This window comes from Salmo trutta, chromosome 35 (genome assembly GCF_901001165.1).
Source record: "Salmo trutta chromosome 35, fSalTru1.1, whole genome shotgun sequence".
Classification (NCBI taxonomy): domain Eukaryota; kingdom Metazoa; phylum Chordata; class Actinopteri; order Salmoniformes; family Salmonidae; genus Salmo; species Salmo trutta.
Genome location: NC_042991.1, coordinates 29336099 through 29357720, shown reverse-complemented (window position 1 = coordinate 29357720; position 21622 = coordinate 29336099). Strand labels below are relative to the sequence as shown.

Here is a 21622-nt window from a genome sequence, read left to right as displayed (position 1 = left end):
GCAGGGGAAACACTCAACACATTCTGTTTTGACTGGTTGATTGGCTGGCTGGCTGGCTGGTTGACTGACTGACTTGCTGAAGGCAGTGAGGAGTTATTCTCACACCAGCCCCGCCCATATCCTGAAACTGAACAAACCCTTTGCTGTTGAACAAGCCTTCTAGTCACTTGAAAATATGCTTCGCTAGAACTGAACTGAAACCTATTGTGAGGCATGCATTCAAATTACAGTGACACTCTCTCTGTTCCCTTGTTCCTCACTTTTTACTTTCTGTTTGAACCTATATCTGTCTATATACTGTGTATGTCTACGCACACACAAAATTATGTACCCTTAAGTAGTGTTAAGCGGTATTGCCTCTGCTTCCTGTATATAATACAGGTTAGGCTACTGACTGTAGAAAGAGGCTGTTTGCACAAGTCTAATCCCGATCATTAGATATATGCTGTAAATCCATTAAGCCCTGTGTTGTCAAAACAACAATACTTAGTGACAGAGGTCTCTCGACCTCCGTACATTCTCTCTATGTTCTCCCCCTCCTAATGCACGGTTAACCCTCTCTGTGAGGGTCTTGCTGTGACTGTCTCAAATGGCACTCTGTTCACTATAGGGAATCCCATAGGGCTCTGGTGAAAGGTAGTGCACTGAATTGGGTATAGGGTGTTATTTCTGATGCAGCCCGCGTCTCCGATTTGAACTATTCTCATGCAGGTGGGATTATTATTAAATGGCGCCGTCACGTCATTGGCATGCAGCGAAAGGAAAGAGAGCTCCAGGGGGGCTGTTTTTACCTTTGAGCACAGACTGAGGCTTAGCCGGGGCAGAGAGGAAGTGCTGGAGGTCACAACCTCCCCGTGGATACACCCCAATTATTTACGTAGCTGCTCCAGACCCACTTCCTCCCTCTCTGACTTCTCAATCAACACAACTACAGTGTAGACTGTACGTGCATTACAACAAGCCCGTATTAAAAGTCTGTCTGTCTAGAGCTCAAATGCATGCATGCACACGTGCATAGTGTGTACACCCAGCGCACAGCAGGGGGTGCGATGATGGCTTTTCTGTCACGTAGTGTCAAGCTCACCTGACACCAGAAAGGTATTGACATGCATTGTTTATTTTAGCTTCTCTCAGAGAGCTGCACATAAACAGACAGGATGAGGATCAGCCATTTTGTTTATGCACCATTCTCCTTCCATCCCAGTCTCAGTGGGTGTCTGGGCTTTGTAAAAATAGAGACCTGTTGTTCTGCTTCCCTATTGATAAAACTGGAGGTACTTTCTCTGAGGTTTAGCAGAATGTCGCTCTTTGTGTTGCTGCTTTTATCTGCAGCAGGAAGTAGCCTTAGACCTGCAGAGAAAATAACTACTTTGATTGTAGCTTTTAGAAACCTACTGGCTTCTTCTGAAAATAGTAATTTCAGTTCAACCATGACTCATCAGTAATGACCCTTTTGCAGAGAAAATTGACATTGTTGGAGGTTGGTTGTAATAGCTCTGTCACAGTGGCAACAGCTCTGGTGGACATTCGTCAGAATGCCAATTGCACACTCCCTCAAAACTTGAGACATCTGTGGGATAGTGTTGTGTGACAAAACTGCACATTTTAGAGTGGCCTTTTATTGTCCACAGCACAAGGTGCATCTGTGTAATTATCACACTGTTTAATCAGCTTCTTGATATGTCACACCTGTCAAATGGATGGATTATCTTGGCAAAGGAGAAATGCTCACGAACAGGGATTTAAACAGATTTGTGAACAACATTTGTGTGCATATGGAACATTTCTGAAATATTTCAGCTCATGAAACATGGGACCAACACTTTTACATGTTGCATTTTTGTTCAGTATTTAATGTGATTTAAGATTATCTCCAGCTCAGGGCTCCAGCTATGCAATTTGTTTGCTAACTTGCTAGCTAGCTTGCAAGATCAAACTTCTTGGTTACAGCAGAGACAATCAACCCCTGCTGGATCAAGATTCCTGCTCCCTAAATTGTTTTCTGCATCAAAAAAACATCCCTTGTGTGGACTGCCGGTAATATCGTTTACCCCGGTATGGTACAGGAACGGTATGAAGGTATGACCATCTGAATACCACCCAGCCCTACAGAACACAACCCTGGTCAGAGCTGTTCTACATCTATAATGTCTCGTTAGCTAGGTGGTTAGACTGTGTTGGCTTAGCTTGTTAGCACCAATAGTGTAACGGCCCTCAACTTTCAGGATATTTATCATTCATACAGTGAAACGTATCGACTGACTGATGACAAACGTACAGTACTGTGTCCCTCTGGGAGCTTTGTCTCTGAGACATCATAGGCTCTTGGATGACCTTGCAGAACAGAACAATTCGCTCAGCTCCCAGACCCCAGTGCTACTGTAACATAACAGACACAGCAGAGGTCAAGTTCAGGACAAAATGCATTAGCCTCTGGGTGAAATCCCACTGGTCGGGTCTTGATGATCACTGATGGTGATTGAATATTGACCCTGGCCCCGGGCCCCCTGCATGGCTGAATCATAGTCTTGTCCGGGCCACGTCCCAACACTACCAAACAACATCCTTATCTATGGCCTATTTCCTTGTCCTCGCTGATTTGAGCGGACTTGATGGACGCAGGCTAAGTAGCATTGCAAGAATAAAGCTGAAAACAACAGTTAGCTGTAAATTAGCTTCCCGCATTTGGAGTGATGACATAAGGTCATACAATAGGTCATACAATAGGTTATTAAGAGTATTGGGAAGCAGCCTAGTATCATCTGTGTGTCTGCAACAGAGGAGTCTGCTGCCTTGGTGCCAGGCTGGAGGAGGAGGGCTGGACTGTAATGGAGGCTGCTGCCTTGGTGCCAGGCTGGGGGAGGAGGGCTGGACTGTAATGGAGGAGGCTGCTGCCTTGGTGCTAGGCTGGAGGAGGAGGGATGGACTGTAACGGAGGAGGCTGCTGCCTTGGTGCCAGGCTGGGGGAGGAGGGCTGGACTGTAATGGAGGAGGCTGCTGCCTTGGTGCCAGGCTGGGGGAGGAGGGCTGGACTGTAATGGAGGAGACTGCTGCCTTGGTGCTAGGCTGGAGGAGGAGGGCTGGACTGTAACGGAGGAGGCTGCTGCCTTGGTGCCAGGCTGGGGGAGGGGGGCTGGACTGTAATGGAGGCTGCTGCCTTGGTGCCAGGCTGGGGGAGGAGGGCTGGACTGTAACGGAGGAGGCTGCTGCCTTGGTGCCAGGCTGGGGGAGGAGGGCTGGACTGTAACGAAGGAGTCTGCTGCCTTGGTGCTGGGCTGGGGGAGGAGGGCTAGACTGTAACGGGAGTCTGCTGCCTTGGTGCCAGACTGAGGGAGGAGGGCGGGACTGGAACGGGGGCACTGCTCTGCTGGAATGACTACCCTGTCATTGTGGTCCTGGCAACCTCATAAAATGACGAAACCCACATTTTAGGAACTGGCCGACATCAGCACTAGCTAGGTTATTCCTCTGGGCTCAGTGGCGTGTTCCTACACCGCTCCTCTCTTTTAAACAGTAACGTTACAGTACTGATCACTGATACCAAAATCACTCCTCTCCTTTAAACAGTAGCTAACGTTACAGTACAAAGGACTGATCCTAAACCGCTCATTTCCTTTAAACAGCAATTTTCACGCCCACACGACGCCATACACGTGGTCTGCGGTTGAGGCCGGTTGGATGTACTGCCAAATTTTCTAAAACAACGGCTTATGGTAGAGAAATTGACATTAAATTCTTTGGCAACTGCTCTTGTGGACATTCTGCAGTCAGCATGCCAATTGCACACTCCCTCAACTTGAGACATCTGTGGCATTGTTGTGTGACAAAACTGCACATTTTAGAATGGCCTTTTATTGTCCCAATCACAAGGTGCACCTGTGTAATGATCATGCTTCTTGATATGCCGCACCTGTCAGGAGGATGGATTATCTTCGCAAAGGAGAAATGCTCACTAACAGGGACGTAAACAAATTTGTGCTCAAAATTTGAGAGAGAAGCTTTTTGTGCGATTGGAAAATTTCTGTTATTTTTTTTTTATTTCAGCTCTGGAAATATGGGACCAGCACTTTACATGTTGCGTTTTATATTTTTGATCAGTGTATATACAGCACCAGAACCTACAGGGTTACATCATATACACTGCTCAAAAAAATAAAGGGAACACTTAAATAACACATCCTAGATCTGAATGAATGAAATAATCTTATTAAATACTTTTTTCTTTACATACTTGAATGTGCTGACAACAAAATCACACAAAAATAATCAATGGAAATCCAATTTATCAACCCATGGAGGTCTGGATTTGGAGTCACACTCAAAATTAAAGTGGAAAACCACACTACAGGCTGATCCAACTTTAATGTAATGTCCTTAAAACAAGTCAAAATGAGGCTCAGTAGTGTGTGTGGCCTCCACGTGCCTGTATGGCCTCCCTACAACGCCTGGGCATGCTCCTGATGAGGTGGCAGATGGTCTCCTGAGGGATCTCCTCCTAGACCTGGACTAAAGCATCCGCCAACTCCTGGACAGTGTGTGGTGCAACGTGGTGTTGGTGGATGGAGCGAGACATGATGTCCCAGATGTGCTCAATTGGATTCAGGTCTGGGGAACGGGCGGGCCAGTCCATAGCATCAATGCCTTCCTCTTGCAGGAACTGCTGACACACTCCAGCCACATGAGGTCTAGCATTGTCTTGCATTAGGAGGAACCCAGGGGTCTGAGGATCTCATCTCGGTACCTAATGGCAGTCAGGCTACCTCTGCCGAACACATAGAGGGCTGTGCGGCCCCCCAAAGAAATGCCACCCCACACCATGACTGACCCACCGCCAAACCAGTCATGCTGGAGGATGTTGCAGGCAGCAGAACGTTTTCCACGGCGTCTCCAGACTCTGTCACGTCTGTCACATGTGCTCAGTGTGAACCTGCTTTCATCTGTGAAGAGCACAGGGTTCCAATGGCGAATTTGCCAATCTTGGTGTTCTCTGGCAAATGCCAAACGTCCTGCACGGTGTTGGGCTGTAAGCACAACCCCCGCCTGTGGACGTCGGGCCCTCATACCACCCTCATGGAGTCTGTTTCTGACCGTTTGAGCAGACACATGCACATTTGTGGCCTGTTGGAGGTCATTTTGCAGGGCTCTGGCAGTGCTTCTCCTGCTCCTCCTTGCACAAAGGCGGAGGTAGCGGTCCTGCTGCTGGGTTGTTGCCCTCCTACGGCCTCCTCCACGTCTCCTGATGTACTGGCCTGTCTCCTGGTAGCGCCTCCATGCTCTGGACACTACGCTGACAGACACAGCAAACCTTCTTGCCACAGCTCGCATTGATGTGCCATCATGGATGATCATTTCTTAATTTCAGGATATGAATACCGAGTATGTTCATTTCACCATCGGACCATTTTATTGGTAAACTACACGGTAATGTAAAAGTTGTATTTTTTTAGAGATCCAACACGTAATATAGTATAATTATCATAATTTGGTTTTAGTCCAGAAAGGTTGGAGGTTATGGATTTAAAAGAAAACATAAATCGTCAGCGTACAATAACACCTTTGTTTTTAAGCCCTGGATTTCTAGCCCCTTGATATTATTGTTGGATTTGATTTTAACAGCTAACATTTCGTGTGCAATCATAAATAGATATGCCGATAGTGGACAACCTTGTTTTACTCCTCTTGACAGTTTAAAACGTTCTGAGATGTAGCCATTATTTACTTTTTTATACCTAGGGTTACTATACATAACTTTGGAGATACTCCAAAATTGAAATATTCCAGGCATTTATATATAAACTCCAGGCCTACTTTATCAAAAGCCTTTTCAAAGTCAGCTATGAATACCAGGCCTGGTTTCCCAGATATTTCATAGTGTTCTATAGTTTCCAGTACTTGTCTTATATTATCTCCAATGTATCGTCCATTTAAAAAACCTGTCTGATTTAGGACGAATAATATCTGACAAAAACGTTTTAATTCTATGCGCTAAGCATTTAGCTATCATTTTTGCATCACAACACAGAAGTGTAAGAGGCCTCCAATTTTTTTAATGTACTGGATCTTTATATATACCACTTGGATCCTGTTTCAGTAATAATGAAATCAGACCTTGTTGAGTGTCCGATAATCTACCATATATATAGGAGTGGTTAAAACATGCTAATAATGGTCCTCTGAGTATATCAAAAACAGTTTGATATACTTCCACTGGTATGCATTCCAGCCCTGGAGTTTTCACGGACTTAAAGGCTTTAATTGCATCAATAAGTTCCTCTGTGATTTGGCCTTCACATGAGTCATTCTATACAGATGTTAATTTTACATTATTAATAGGGAAAAAATCCATACAATTAGCTTCGGTTTGTGGCGATGGAGGAGACTGAAACGAAAACATATGCTTAAAGTACTTTACTTCCTCTTTCAAAATATAGTTTGTTGAATCATGGGTGACTCCATCATTTGTAACAAGTTTCAGTAAATTATTTTTGGCAGCATTTCTATGTTGTAGATGAAAAAATTATTGGTGCATTTTTCCCCATATTCCATCCAGTCCACTTTATTTTTATAATATATTACACTAGATCTTTCTTGAATAAATTCCTCAATTTCTTTTTGTTTTTCTGTGCCTCAATGGTACAGTTTTTATTGCTATCTGTAGTGTTAGTCCTTCTATTTCCTTTGTTAATATGGACTCTTTTGACCTAAATTGCTTTTGTTTTATAGATGAGTACTGAATTGCATGGCCTCTAAAGGCACATTTTAAGTGTCCCATACAATAAGGGGATCTGCTGTACCTATGTTATGTCTGAAAAAGTCAGTTATAAATGATTCTGTTCTAGTTAAAAACAAGTCATCCAGTAGGCTGATTTTAAATTTCCAATATCCTCATCCACGTGGAAATTCTGTAATATATATAATATATGCCAATTATGTGACGATCCGACCGCATTCTGTCCTCTATCAACATTTGTTTTATTTATTTTTAACTTTTGGCGCCATAGAGAATGACATAAGAAAGTAATCAAGACGACTAGCTTGATTAAGCTTCCGCCATGTATATCTCACTAGGTCAGGGTATTTAAGCCTCCATATATCCACTAATTCCAATATATCCATGACATTCATGATTTCCTTAAGTGCCTGAGGGTGGTAGTGTGATGTCCTTTATGGCTCCATAGAGGTATTTAAAACCGTGTTATAATCTCCCACCATAATAATAGAGTCTTGTATTGCTTGTAGGCTTGATAAATTGTTATATATATTTTCAAAGAAGCGTGGATCATCATTATTTGGACCGTATAGGTTAAGAAGCCATATCTGTTTACGTTCCAATAACATATTTAAAATCATCTACCTTTTGGACAATTTGCACAATTGAATCAAAATTACTGTTCATTAATATCGTCACCCCTTTTGAGTTTCTTTGCCCATGAGAGAAATATATTTCGCCCCCCCTCCTTTTTCCACAAAACTTCATCTAAAATTGTTGAATGATTTTCATGCAAGCCCATAGATATTATATTCCTTCTCTTTTAGCCAGGTAAATACTGATAGTATTTTCTTATCTGTTAAGCCATTACAATTATAACTGACTATACTTACTTCACCAATTACCATAATGAGACACAAGTTTCAATTCCATTTATTATAATATATGTTTGTAAATGTACCATGATGATTGAGTGTTTATATAGCTGTACCATAATTGCATTGCTTCTAAGTAAACCTCCAATTGGTCCCAACTATTCCACCTGCTAAAACCCCTCCTCATCCCGAGTTGGGTTGTCTTCCCAGTGACCGTAGACCACTCACGATCCCATGGCCCCCCGAGAGACCAGGACCCATCCTTCGAAAAGAGCACACAGTGCCACCCACAGAACATAAGCAGATCAACCGCCAAAACCATTTCCATTGCCCTTGCCCCGATTTTGTATTATATAAAAAAATGTATACAATACCATTCAAAAGTTTGGGGTCACTTAGAAATGTCCTTGTTTTTGAAAGAAAAGCTATTTTTTTGGCCATTAAAATATCAAATTGATCAGAAATACAGTGTAGACATTGTTAATGTTATAACATGACTATTGTAGCTGGAAACGGCAGCTTTTTTTGTGGAATATCTACAGTACATAGGCGTACAGTGGCCTTCCCTGTGGCTCAGTTGGTAGAGCATGGTGTTTGCAACGCCAGCATGGTGTGTGCAACGCCAGGGTTGTGGGTTCGATTCCCACGGGGGGCCAGTACAAAAAAAAAATGCATGAAATGAAATGTATGCATTCACTACTGTAAGTCGCTCTGGGTAAGAGCGTCTGCTAAATGACTAAAATGTAAATGTAAAATTTACAGAGGCCTGTTATCAGCAACCATCACTCCTGTGTTCCAATTGCACGTTGTTAGCTAATCCAAGTTTATAATTTTAAAAGGCTAATTGATCATTAGAAATCCCTTTAGCAATTATGTTAGCACAGCTAAAACAGTTGTACTGATTTTAAAGAAGCAATAAAACTGGCCTTCTTTAGACTAGTTGAGTATCTGGGGCATCAGCATTTGTGGATCTCGTACAATGCTGTGTACTACTCTCTTCACAGAACAGCGCAACCTGGCTCTAACCAGAATAGAGAAAGAGGAGTGGGAGGCCCTGGTGCACAACTGAGCAAGAGGACAAGTACTTTAGAGTGTCTAGTTTGAGAAACAGACGCCTCACAAGTCCTCAACTGGCAGCTTCATTAAATAGTACCCGCAAAACACCAGTTTCAACGTCAACAGTGAAGAGGCGACTCCGGGATGCTGGCCTTCTAGGCAGAGTTGCAAAGAAAAAGCCATATCTCAGACTGGTCATTAAAAAGAAAAGATTAAGATGGGCAAAAGAACACAGACACTGGACAGAGGAAGATTGGAAAAAAGTGTTATGGACAGACGAATCGAAGTTTGAGGTGTTCGGATCACAAAGAAGAACATTCGTGAGACGCAGAAAAAATGAAAAGATGCTGGACAAGTGCTTGACGCCATCTGTCAAGCATGGTAGAGGCAATGTGATGGTCTGGGGGTGCTTTGGTGGTGGTAAAGTGGTTTGTACAGAGTAAAAGGGATCTTGAAGAAGGAAGTCTCACTCCATTTTGCAACGCCATGCCATACCCTGTGGACGGCGCTTAATTGGAGCCAATTTCTTCCTAAAACAGGTCAATGACCTAAATCACAGCTCCAAACTATTCAAGAACTATTTAGGGAAGAAGCAGTCAGCTGGTATTCTGTCTACAATGGAGTGGCCAGCACAGTCACCGGATCTCAACCCTATTGAGCTGTTGTCGGAGCAGCTTGACCGTATGGTACGTAAGAAGTGCCCATCAAGCCAAGCCAACTTGTGAGAGGTGCTTCAAGAAGCATGGGGTGAAGTCTCTTCAGATTACCTCAACAAATTGACAACTGGAATGCCAAAGGTCTGCAAGGCTGCTGCAAATGGAGGATTCTTTGACGAAAGCAAAGTTTGAAGGACACAATTATTATTTCAATTAAAAATCATTATTTATAACCTTGTCAACATCTTGACTATATTTCCTATTCATTTTGCGACTCATTTCATTTGTGTTTTCATGGAAAACAAGGACATTAAGTACTGCAGTGCATCTCCTCATGGACTGCACCAGATTTGCCAGTTCTTTCTGTGAGATGTTACCCCACACTTCCACCAAGGCACCTGCAAGTCCCCGGACATTTCTGGGGGGAATGGCCCTAGCCCTCACCCTCCGATCCAACAGGTCCCAGACGTACTGAATGGGATTGAGATCTGGGCTCTTCGCTGGCCATGGCAGAACACTGACATTCCGTCTTGCAGGAAATCACGCAGAGAACGAGCAGTATGGCTGGTGGCATTGTCATGCTGGAGGGTCATGTCAGGATGAGCCTGCAGGAAGCGTACCACATGAGGGAGGAGGATGTCTTCCCTGTAACGCACAGTGTTGAGATTTCCTGCAATGACAACAAGCTCAGTCCGATGATGCTGTGACACATTGCCCCAGACCATGACGGACCCTCCACTTCCGAATCTATCCCGCTCCAGAGTACAGGCCTCGATGTAACACTCATTCCTTCGATGACAAACGCGAATCAAACCATCACCCCTGGTGAGACAAAACCGCGACTCGTCAGTGAAGAGCACTTTTTGCCAGTCCTGTCTGGTCCAGCGACGGTGGGTTTGTCCCCATAGGCGACGTTGTTGCCGGTGATGTCTGGTGAGGACCTGCCTTACAACAGGCCTACAAGCCCTCAGTCCAGCCTCTCTCAGCCTATTACGGACAGTCTGAGCACTGATGGAGTGATTGTGCGTTCCTGGTGTAACTCGGGCAGTTGTTGTTGCCATCCTGTACCTGTCCCGCAGGTGTGATGTTCGGATGTACCGATCCTGTGCAGGTGTTGTTACACGTGGTCTGTTACACGTGGAGGACGATCAGTTGTCCGTCCTGTCTCCCTGTGTGTCACAGTACGGACATTGCAATTTATTGCCCTGGCCACATCTGCAGTCCTCATGCCTCCTTGCAGCATGCCTAACAGGCTGACTACACCACTCGCGTCGCGTGCGTTGCAAAATACATTTAGAAATCTATGTTATTCAATTATTGCACCCACACTGCTCGCGCGCCAACGAGCGTCTGCGTTGCTAAGGGCTAAAATAGAAGTCAGTTCTATTTCTGACGCAGATCGCGCTGCATGTCCTGCCTCTCCCATCTCCTCATTGGTTTATAGAAGCAGGTACCCACGTGCCATCACCTCATTGGTTATACCCACGTGTGTGACTGAAAGACGAACGAGGTCATTGGCGGTAATTTATGAAAGTTGCCAATCGCAATATAAAGTCAAGAGAAGAAAAGGCCTGGAAGGAGGAGAGATGACTAGGAATGATTCGGTTGACTGTTTTTTTGTGTGGCTTAATTGTCGGAGTAGAGGACCTTGTGCATTTCAGGTAAAATAACAACTCAATGTTTATATCCCAGGACAAATTAGCTTGTAACAGCAAGCTAGCTAAATGGGACAAAATAGCTAGCAAGTGCAAGCTAGCTAGCTAAATTGCCATAAATGTTTAATGCTTTTCGACCTGTCCCCAAATGAATGCAATTGGTTCAGAGTTTGTTTTGATATTTTAACCTGCGTGTCGTGATCGCATTTGGTGTGGGGGGACAAAATACATTTATGCACGATGGCGCACAAGCGCAGCCGGTTTGGATTCCGTGTTAGGCATGTTCACGCAGATGAGCAGGGACCCTGGGCATCTTTTGGTGTTTTTCAGAGTCAGTAGAAAGGCCTCTCTAGTGTCCTAAGTTTTCATAGTCGTGACCTTAATTGCCTACCATCTGTAAGCTGTTAGTGTCTTAACAACCGTTCCACAGGTGCATGTTCATGGGAAACAGTGTTTAAACCCTTTACAATGAAGATCTGTGAAGATATTGGGATTTTTACGAATTATCTTTGAAAGACAGGGTCCTGAAAAAGGGACTTTTCTTTTTTTTGCTGAGTTTATTTGTAATAATGTAGGTAGTTTATGCAAAGGATTTTTACCTCTCACCAGTCTCGCCATTATCAAAATTACATTATGGTAAGCAATTATTATTTTAGCAAACAATTATAGTGATTCATCATATTTTCCCTAACATCTTTTACTCCTTCGCAACAGTTGTGGGATACACACACACTCATACACACTCATACACACTCAACCCCTTTCCCTCACAACAACCATAGACTCAGATTCTCAACAGTTAACAGTTGCACCATCCCAGAGCCCAACTCAAGAAAGGTCTTGATTTACGAATGCATATACAGTTGCAGCTGTATGAGAAGGCCTGCAAAACTGAGCAAAAAAATGGGCAGAAATGGGTAGATTTGATTAACCATTGTCACGTCCTAGGTGATGGGGGTCAGATATACCCCCTTCTCCTGAGACCCTGAAACCATATCCCAAGCATCTCCGTGCAGTCAGACCTTTGATTTTGTGCCACCATGACCACAATAATATGCCCCCTCTGAATGTCTGAGTGTGGCCCCGTACCCATGGGTTACTGCAGCTAGTGTTGCCAGCACTGCCACTGCCTGGGTGGGGGCACCCCACCGGCTATGTACAAGGTTCTTATTAGCAGCTTTTGAGAATTTCCTTGTATATTATGCTCTCCCATCAGGGGGCTTTTTTGCTATCTATTTGTACTGTTCGTTTATCTAGTTAATTTTTTAAGATGAACTCTTTTGCCATAAATAGTTTTTGTTTTCAAGATTAGTATTGAATTGCATGGCCTCTAAAGGCACATGTGACATACATTAAGGTAATAATCTGTTGTACCTATGTAGGAAAACATTTGTTGTAAATGATTTTGTCTTGGTTAAAAACAATCTGTCATCTGGTAGACTTTCATTAAATTTCCAATATTCTCGCCCTGTAAGAGTAATGTGTTTACCAGTTATTTGATGGTCCGACCGCATTCTGTCCACTATCAACACTATTTAAACTTTTGGTGCCAGCGAAAATGACAAGGTAATCAAGACGACTAGCTTGATTGATCCTCCTCCATGTACATCTCACTAGGTCAGGGTATTTAAGCCTCCATATGTAATGTCCACTAGTTCCAATATCCATAATATTCCTAATTTCCTTAAGCGCGTGAGGGTGATAGTTTGTAGTGTGATTTACTTTACGGTCCATTGAGGTACTTGAAACCGTATTATAATCTCCCACCATAATAATTGAGTAATGTATTGCCTCTAAGCTCGATAAATTATTATATGTATTTCTAAAGAAGCGTGGATCATCATTATTTGGAACATATATTGATAAATGAGCAAAATCTCTTTATAGTCCAATAGCATATTTAAAAGGATCCGCCTTCCTTTCGTAACGTTGTCAGGTAACTCATCTATTGACAATTTTGGTAAGAGGGCCTGGGTATGGCTTTGCTTTAGGTGCCTTTGCACCACGCCTGTAAATTAGAATCGAGTTGAAACACCACTGTTACCATAGAGAGAAACACAGCCCAGTCAGAAACAAAACTTTCAATTCTAGGTTTGAAATGCTTTGAAATGACACTGGGAAGCTAGGAAATAACTTTTTGCTCTTGCTCTCTCTCTCTCTTCCTCTTCCCCCCTCTTCTTTGACCTTGGCAGCTCCTGGAACTGTTTGACAGCGAGGACCCCCGGGAGAGGGACTTCCTGAAGACGGTCCTGCATCGGATCTACGGGAAGTTCCTCGGGTTGCGGGCTTTCATCAGGAAGCAGATCAACAACATCTTCTTGCGGTGAGTGAATAGTGAAGCGCCCCTCTCTCTTGTTCACAGGAGCAAACAGTGGGGCCTCCTTCGAAGACACACAGAACAGGAATCCATCAAACTTTCTGTCTATACCCTGGCTGAGAGGGGAACATGTCCAGCTTTCTGTCTATGCCCTGGCTGAGAAGGGAACTGTCCAGCTTTCTGTCTATACCCTGGCTGAGAGGGGAACTGTCCAGCTTTCTGTCTATGCCCTGGTTGAGAAGGGAACTGTCCAGCTTTCTGTCTATGCCCTGGTTGAGAGGGGAACATGTCCAGCTTTCTGTCTATACCCTGGCTGAGAGGGGAACATGTCCAGCTTTCTGTCTATGCCCTGGTTGAGAAGGGAACTGTCCAGCTTTCTGTCTATGCCCTGGTTGAGAAGGGAACTGTCCAGCTTTCTGTCTATGCCCTGGTTGAGAAGGGAACTGTCCAGCTTTCTGTCTATGCCCTGGCTGAGAAGGGAACTGTCCAGCTTTCTGTCTATACCCTGGTTGAGAAGGGGGACTGTCCAGCTTTCTGTCTATGCCCTGGCTGAGAAGGGGAACTGTCCAGCTTTCTGTCTATGCCCTGGTTGAGAAGGGGAACTGTCCAGCTGTGATCGTTTCCCTGGCAGGCTTTCTCAACCAGGTTCTTTCAGGCAGCAGCAGCTGGGGACAACTGGTAGATAGATGGGACATGATCAAGCCTGATCAAGCACAGCACAACTGGTGTTAGTGGCTGAGAACTGGTGTCACAGGTTTTACACATGCTATGATTCGACTCTGAACTTCGATTTTAGCAGAGTGGGCCATCCTCATGCACTGTCTCTATCCTTCTCTCTGCTCCGTTGTGTCCTATCAGAGCCATATGCTCCGCTACTCAGTGAGTAGTCATTTGTAGTTTGATTGTGATGGTGTGTTTGTGTTCTGGTAGGTTCATCTACGAGACTGATCACTTCAACGGAGTGGCCGAACTTCTGGAGATACTGGGGAGGTGAGTCCAGAGGTGGTGTGGTGGGACGCTGGGGAGGTGAGTCCAGAGGTGGTGTGGTGGGACGCCGGGGAGGTGAGTCCAGAGGTGGTGTGGTGGGACGCCGGGGAGGTGAGTCCAGAGGTGGTGTGGTGGGACGCTGGGGAGGTGAGTCCAGAGGTGGTGTGGTGGGACGCTGGGGAGGTGGTGTGGTGGGACGCTGGGGAGGTGAGTCCAGAGGTGGTGTGGTGGGACGCCGGGGAGGTGAGTCCAGAGGTGATGTGGTGGGACGCTGGGGAGGTGAGTCCAGAGGTGGTGTGGTGGGACGCTGGGGAGGTGGTGTGGTGGGACACTGGGGAGGTGAGTCCAGAGGTGGTGTGGTGGGACGCCGGGGAGGTGAGTCCAGAGGTTGTGTGGTGGGACGCCGGGGAGGTGAGTCCAGAGGTGGTGTGGTGGGACGCTGGGGAGGTGGTGTGGTGGGAGTTCACGCATGCATCAACTGCATCAACATAAATCAATGTTATCAAGCACCTTTGACTCTAGCAGCAGTGGCACAGCTGGAACTAGGACATGCAACCATTTACACTCGTATGCCAGATTATCTCCATTTGAGCTAATATACTCACCACTACATCAGTAGGTCCCTTTAGTGTTGCTACAGGCTTTTCTGCTGTTAGCTCCCCATCCCCACAGAATTCTGGGAAACCCAGTCTGACCTCTGCCTTTTCCACTTTTTGAGCTAAAGGACGCTAGTGGCTCTTCCTGTTTAGTTTTATTTGTAGAAAGTGTTCTTTTGTTCCAGCAGTGAAATGTGTCTCTGGCTCTAGCTATGAATAGTCATCTCTGCTTCTCAGACCGCCCACCCTGCTCTCTGTGTCCTCAGCTATTCTGGATATATGGGGGGGGGGGGGGGGGGGGGGGGGGGTTCTGTTGGCTGCATCATCCATACTGTGTGTGTGTGTCATGCATGTGTGTTTGCTAATGCTTGCTTTTTAAGGCAATGATTGATTGAAGTGTTGTTTTTGTCTATCTGCAGCATCATCAATGGCTTTGCACTGCCATTGAAGGCGGAACACAAGCAGTTCCTGATGAAGGTGCTCATCCCCATGCATACCGCCAAAGGACTGGCCCTGTTCCACGCACAGGTAACCAAATGCGTAACTGATGCTCAATTAAGTTATAAATCCATACGTGTTAAGAGAAGAGGTAGAACTAGGATTGGAACTGGAACGAACATCTCCACCCTCTATTTGAAAACTACGTGCTGAATGTCCCCTCCACTTCCAATATTCATAATATGCTAAATCATGATTTGTCCAAAGCACCGGAACTAATGCTGTTCGTTATCTCACGCAGCCCGTTGCATCACGACAGATCTACGGTACCATTTATGTTTACGTGGTCTGTCTACGAGAGATTACCAAATTCCTAATACGAGATGAATAAATAACCCATTTTAAAAGGGGTTGATTTGAACTACTCACTCTCACTAGACAACAACTCTTCTCTTTTTAGCAGCTATCTAAATCTGAGAAATGTACCTGGCATAATGTGGGTTTTAAAAGGAATTCTAGGTATAAGCTCATACAATATTATGATATGGTAATTGGCCTAGCTACCCATTTTGTTCTGTCAGGTCAGGCTTTGTGAACAGTAGATGACCTAGATGCCTAGTTAAGCATAACGCTCATGAGCTGAAGTGAACTGCGCTCTGAAAAAAGCCTTGGATAACAGTGATATCTAGTGGCCGTAGAATGAACTTGAAAGCTCTGATAGTATTGTATACAGAACATACCACATGTGAACGTTTCTGTTAACAGTAAGTAAATAATATCACTACCTGTTCTGTTTCCTTTTAGCTGGCCTACTGTGTCGTCCAGTTCCTGGAGAAGGACCCCACCCTCACAGAGCCGGTACTCTAACCAACTAACATTCGTCACGTTGTTCTACCGTCGGGACATTAGGTTCTGCTCTCCCTTGGAGCTGTAGGAATGTTGTTGTGTGCTAGGAATCTATCTGTGTGCAGCTTTCATGTAGGGGACAAACAATGTTAGCTTTCTCAAACAAGTTTGAGTCCAAAATCATGAGTAGTTCATAAGGTACCTAGCTAAATGGCATGTAAAATGCTGCAGCACTATCGACCTATGTACAGGGCTATAGGTTTGTTGACTAAAGACAAAAAAAAACAAAGATATTTCCTTGGAACTTAGTGTCATCTGTTCAATCCTCAGGTGATTCGGGGGCTGTTGAAGTTTTGGCCCAAAACCTGTAGCCAGAAGGAGGTACGTCTGTCTGTCATGACTGGTAGATGACACCGAACACTCCAACAGATGCTGTACCTTGTATACCATAAGTGTGGTTCTGAACAGTTTACCTGCTTCTCTTGAACATATGACTTCCTCATGTGTCTGTTGTTTCCCACCTGTCCTAGGTGATGTACCTGGGGGAAATGGAGGAGATCCTGGATGTCATTGAGCCCACCCAGTTCAAGAAGATCCAAGAGCCCCTGTTCAAGCAGATCTCCAGATGTGTGGCCAACCCCCACTTCCAGGTACAGTCTTGACTTCCTTGACCTTCAACTTACGTTTAGCTCCTAGTGGAGCAAATGGCATCAATAAAAGTGCGTCTCCAGCGAATCCTGATCTGGGACGTTTTCTTGAGTTTGTTTCAGGTGGTTCCTCATACAGTACATTAAGGCTATTTCTGCTCATCCTCCATTTACTGCTACATGTACTTTTTTCCCTTTCATTTTCTTTCCAGCACTGCTCTAAATGGGTTTTCAATCTGGCAGTGGAACTGTGAAAATGTCTGCCCTATATGTAACATGTTCCTGTCATTTACTGCCAGCCCGTCTCGTTTTCTGTTGATCCCTACAGGTAGCGGAGAGAGCCCTCTACTTCTGGAACAACGAGTACATCCTGAGCCTGATTGAGGAGAACATCGACAAGATTCTGCCTATCATGTTTGGTAGCCTGTACAGAATCTCCAAAGAACACTGGAACCCGTACGTATGCCACTCTTCGGTTCTCAACTCATTTTTTTGTTGAATTTTTTTATTTAACCTTTATTTAACTAGGCAAGTCAGTTAAGAACACATTCTTTGCCCCTCAGGGTAAAGCATTAACAAGCAACGCCATGCTTAATACTGAACTCTCTTACCTATAGTTGGCGTAGAAGTTGGGGTCTTATGTTATCCCTCTCTAACTATGTACGTATGACAAAATGGTCATGTCTCCAGTTATCAATGGCATGTTTCCTCCAACATCCTGTCACTGAAATACCAAAGTAATGTTTTTCCAGTTATTTAATCTCAGCATTGCTACTGTAGGATTGACTGAGAGCCGGTAAATATCCTCTGGATGTATTTAAGTCAGATGCCATTGTCCCCTGTGTGTTTCCAGGACGATTGTAGCTCTGGTCTACAACGTGCTGAAGACCCTGATGGAGATGAACAGCACACTATTTGATGAGCTGACAGCCTCCTACAAATCAGACAGACAGCGGTGAGTGAGCTCCCTCCAGCTCTTATATTCATTATTGTTCTTCAGTCCAAACAAACAGTGTTCACAAACTATTACAATAACTAGTCAGGTATCATTTCTGAAGCGGGGAAACAAAGCTGCATGGTACAACACACTGGATTACATAACCTCTGTTAGCTACCCTTTTTCAAGGACAGTCAGGTCTTACAGCGTCTTGTGTGTGTCTGTGCGTGACGTGTGTCTGTGCGTGACGTGTGTCTGTGCGTGACGTGTGTCTGTGCGTGACGTGTGTCTGTGCGTGACGTGTGTCTGTGCGTCTGTGTGTCTGTGCGTCTGTGTGTCTGTGCGTCTGTGTGTCTGTGCGTGATGTGTGTCTGTGCGTGACGTGTGTCTGTGCGTGACGTGTGTCTGTGCGTGACGTGTGTCTGTGCGTGACGTGTGTCTGTGCGTGACGTGTGTCTGTGCGTGACGTGTGTCTGTGCGTGACGTGTGTCTGTGCGTGACGTGTGTCTGTGCGTGACGTGTGTCTGTGCGTGACGGGTGTCTGTGCGTGACGGGTGTCTGTGCGTGACGTGTGTCTGTGCGTGACGTGTGTCCGTGCGTGACGTGTGTGGTGTCCGTGCGCCCGTAACGTGCTTGTGTCTCTCCAGGGAGAAGAAGAAGGAGCAGGAGAGGGAGGAGCTGTGGAAGAAGCTGGATGAGCTGAAGCTGAGTGACGCAGCGGCTCTGGTGCAGAACAACAGCCACGGGCTCCAGAACAACAACAGCAACAACAACAATCACCAAGGAAACCAGGAGAAGGGCACCGCTGTCATCGCAACGGACCATGAAGACCCTGTCGTCGCCATGGATACCGCAGAGAATGTCAAGGGCGTCAAAAGTGCCAAATGACACAGGACTCCATTTTGTACTCTGTAACGGTTTCCAGGCCGTCTGAGAACTGTCAGGGAGGGGCTTGGGGGTGACGGGGAGGAGGAGCTTGAGAAAATAGCCACACAAAAAAAAAAAGAGATAAACCTCATCAGTATGTTAAATCTATATACAGTAAAACTACTTCAAATGCCAGAAATTCTCCATTGGCAGAAAACGTATATTTCAACTTAAGACTATTTTGGGATGTTAGTGTGACCACAGTATATTGGTAAACTTTTTTTGTCTGATCAAAGAATTTATCCTTTCACATTTAGTTTCTTAACTGAGAAAAGTTTTTTTGGGGGGGGGGTGATATTCAATGTATGAAAATATAGGAGGGGGAGAAAATGACTTGAAAATAACCTTTCTGATTGTGCTGCACTTCGAGAAGCTAAATGGCTATTTTAAGATTTGTCTATTTTGTATGTGCTTTCATCACTGCTGCCAACATAGGGGTGCAAACTGTAAGGAAGAGGGGGTCGGGGGCGAGCTTTGGAGGGTGGGTGGGTGGGGGGCTATGGAGAAAGGACTGTGATAATAGTCTCTACATAGGAGACCTGAGTGAATGTCACTATCATGAGGTCTTGTATTTCGGGTGTTTAATATATGTATCTGAATACATGAAGCTTAATGTTATAGCCGTTATTATAGCACATTCAAGACCTGCAGCCATACAACCTATTTACAGTAAGTATTTGAAATGAGTTTAGTTTAGAGAAACGAACGATGAAATGGGCACAGATTTAAGTAAGTATAACATATTTTTCCAGTCTGAATAGAGAATTGATTAATAGATAATGCCGATGTAGAAAAAGGTAATGAAATGAGCCATATATTTTTTTCCAGAGTATTGTTAAAGGCAGAGATGTGGATTTTTGAAGCCAGATGGTGGCAGATTGCTGATAGTGTGGTTTCTGCAGATTTAAACGTGGCTGGATGAAGTGTGTGCGTATGGGGGTCAGGGGTGTTTGCTTTAACGTGTCTGTTCTCTATTGTAGGTCCAGTCTTTTCTGATGCCTTTTCTGTCAGAGTGTACCATTCCAATCTCTGTGACATGCAACTGTGTGGGGAACCTGTTTTGTAATAACTGACCTTATCTAGGTTTTAAATAAAAAATAAAGTCTACCATATGTTTCTACTCTAAAACCACAGGACTATGGCTCTTTCTTTCGTATTGAGTAGAAGCGACACGTTGTCACCAGAATTGAATGTTAATCTTCTGTGGGAAATGTAGTACGCTTATTTGAAAACCTATCTATCAAAAGTGAAATATAGGCCTTGATTCAATCGGATCAAGCGTTGACCCTCATTGGCAGACATCCACATAGCAGATGTTTTGGAGGTATAACCGGTATGAGCTGACCGATAGGTGAGTGGCTGCCCTTCCTTATTGGTTCGTACTATCCAGTCCGGGATCCTTGGGACATCCATACCCTAACCATTGTACATTTCAACTCCAATGCGGTAGGGACATCCCAAGGATTCCAGATAGCATTTCCATATTATCCCTACAGCGTTAGAAGTTCAAAGTGGCGATAGAAAGTGTAGGAGGCTAATGCATGTTTTCATGTTAATTTGGATGGGGGATTTATTGCTTCAGTCTAATTGAGGCGTAGACAATAGACAAGGATACATTCAAGTGACTGAACTTGTAACACGGCTGAATGGGATTTGTCAGATTATAAAGTCGGGTGGTTTTGTTGCATCTGATGGTAGTGAATAGAGCTAGATAAAGGAATTGTCTATCTGTTTCATTATAGCAGTGGTTCCCAACTCTGGGCCTCAAGTACCCCCAACAATACACTTTTTTACTGTAGTCCTGGAACAGCACACCTGATTAAACTTGTCAACTAATCATCAGGCCCTCAATGAGTTAAATCAGGCACGTTTGTCTGTGGCTATAACAAAAAGGAGTGCTGTTGGGGGTACTCGAGGACCGGAATTTGGAACCACTGCATTATAGCCTCTGACAGCATGGGCAGCACCATTTAGGCTATAGCCATTTTGAAGTACTCCATTTTCTTGATGAATGGCTGATCCATCCTGATGACCCGGTTGGAAATGACACCAAAAGGGTCACCAGGAGGGATCAGCCAATGAAGTTGGAAGTCTCACCCAGTTGACTACATTAAAATGGTGGAAGCCCTCAATGGCGCTGCCCATGCTAATATAGCCTTTTGTCCAATAGAGGCCTCTATCATTCTCTATGTGCGGATCTGATAGAATCTTACCCTTATTATTTTTCAAAGTATTCAAACCCAGCACAGGTTTAACATTTTATTGCCATAAAGTTTAGCTTAAAAATCTATTAACTTTGTATTTTTCCCCACTGATCTTCTACATAACCACCCCATTTAAAATGAAAACATTTGTAAATGTACATTTACATTACATTTACGTCATTTAGCAGACGCTCTTATCCAGAGCGACTTACGTATTGGGGCATTCAAGTCTTATTTAGGAAAAGTTGAGGCAAGCAAGCAAATATTTGTTTTTAAATGTAGTATACCCTCTTATTAAAATACTATAGCAACCTTAGTTTAACACCAATCAAGAGATTTTAGCCTCTTAGCTCAGACATAATCTGAGAGGAAGTTGTGTATCTCTTTACTGGAAGCTTGAGGGCATTATGTTTGCTATAATTGTGCAATCTGTTGGTACAACATTTACATTTTTAAGATTACTATGAAAAAAATTGAAAAGTGTAAAGTATACAGTATACATTTCATTAAATGTATACTGTATATGCCTTACAAATTGAAAACTGGGATGTCTTGATGGCAACAGTATCCTCAGTGGTTGACATGTAATCTATAACAATTCATAATTTTTTGTTTGTTTTAGAGTGAAGATTTAAAGGGCCAATCCAGAGTTGAATCAATAACAAAGCACTCTCCAGTCACTTTTTTTGGTAAAAAGCAGAGGATTCAAATCAATATCAAATCAAATTTTATTAGTCACATGTGCCAAATACAGGTGTAGACCTTACAGTGA

At 44.2% G+C, this 21622-nt stretch overlaps 1 protein-coding gene across 1 annotated transcript in view; it reads left to right on the top strand.

The window, feature by feature from the left end:
• ppp2r5a (protein phosphatase 2, regulatory subunit B', alpha isoform) overlaps nucleotides 1-18912 on the top strand; it is an 81717-nt gene extending 62805 nt beyond the window's left edge. The window contains exons 5-13 of the mRNA XM_029734130.1: nucleotides 13144-13274; nucleotides 14199-14258; nucleotides 15271-15379; nucleotides 16094-16147; nucleotides 16466-16516; nucleotides 16666-16785; nucleotides 17111-17238; nucleotides 17636-17737; nucleotides 18367-18912. Of these exons, the coding sequence (XP_029589990.1) occupies nucleotides 13144-13274; nucleotides 14199-14258; nucleotides 15271-15379; nucleotides 16094-16147; nucleotides 16466-16516; nucleotides 16666-16785; nucleotides 17111-17238; nucleotides 17636-17737; nucleotides 18367-18607 (996 nt within the window). The 3' untranslated portion in view covers nucleotides 18608-18912. The remainder of the gene's footprint in view (nucleotides 1-13143; nucleotides 13275-14198; nucleotides 14259-15270; nucleotides 15380-16093; nucleotides 16148-16465; nucleotides 16517-16665; nucleotides 16786-17110; nucleotides 17239-17635; nucleotides 17738-18366) is intronic.
• Nucleotides 18913-21622: the final 2710 nt, after the last annotated feature.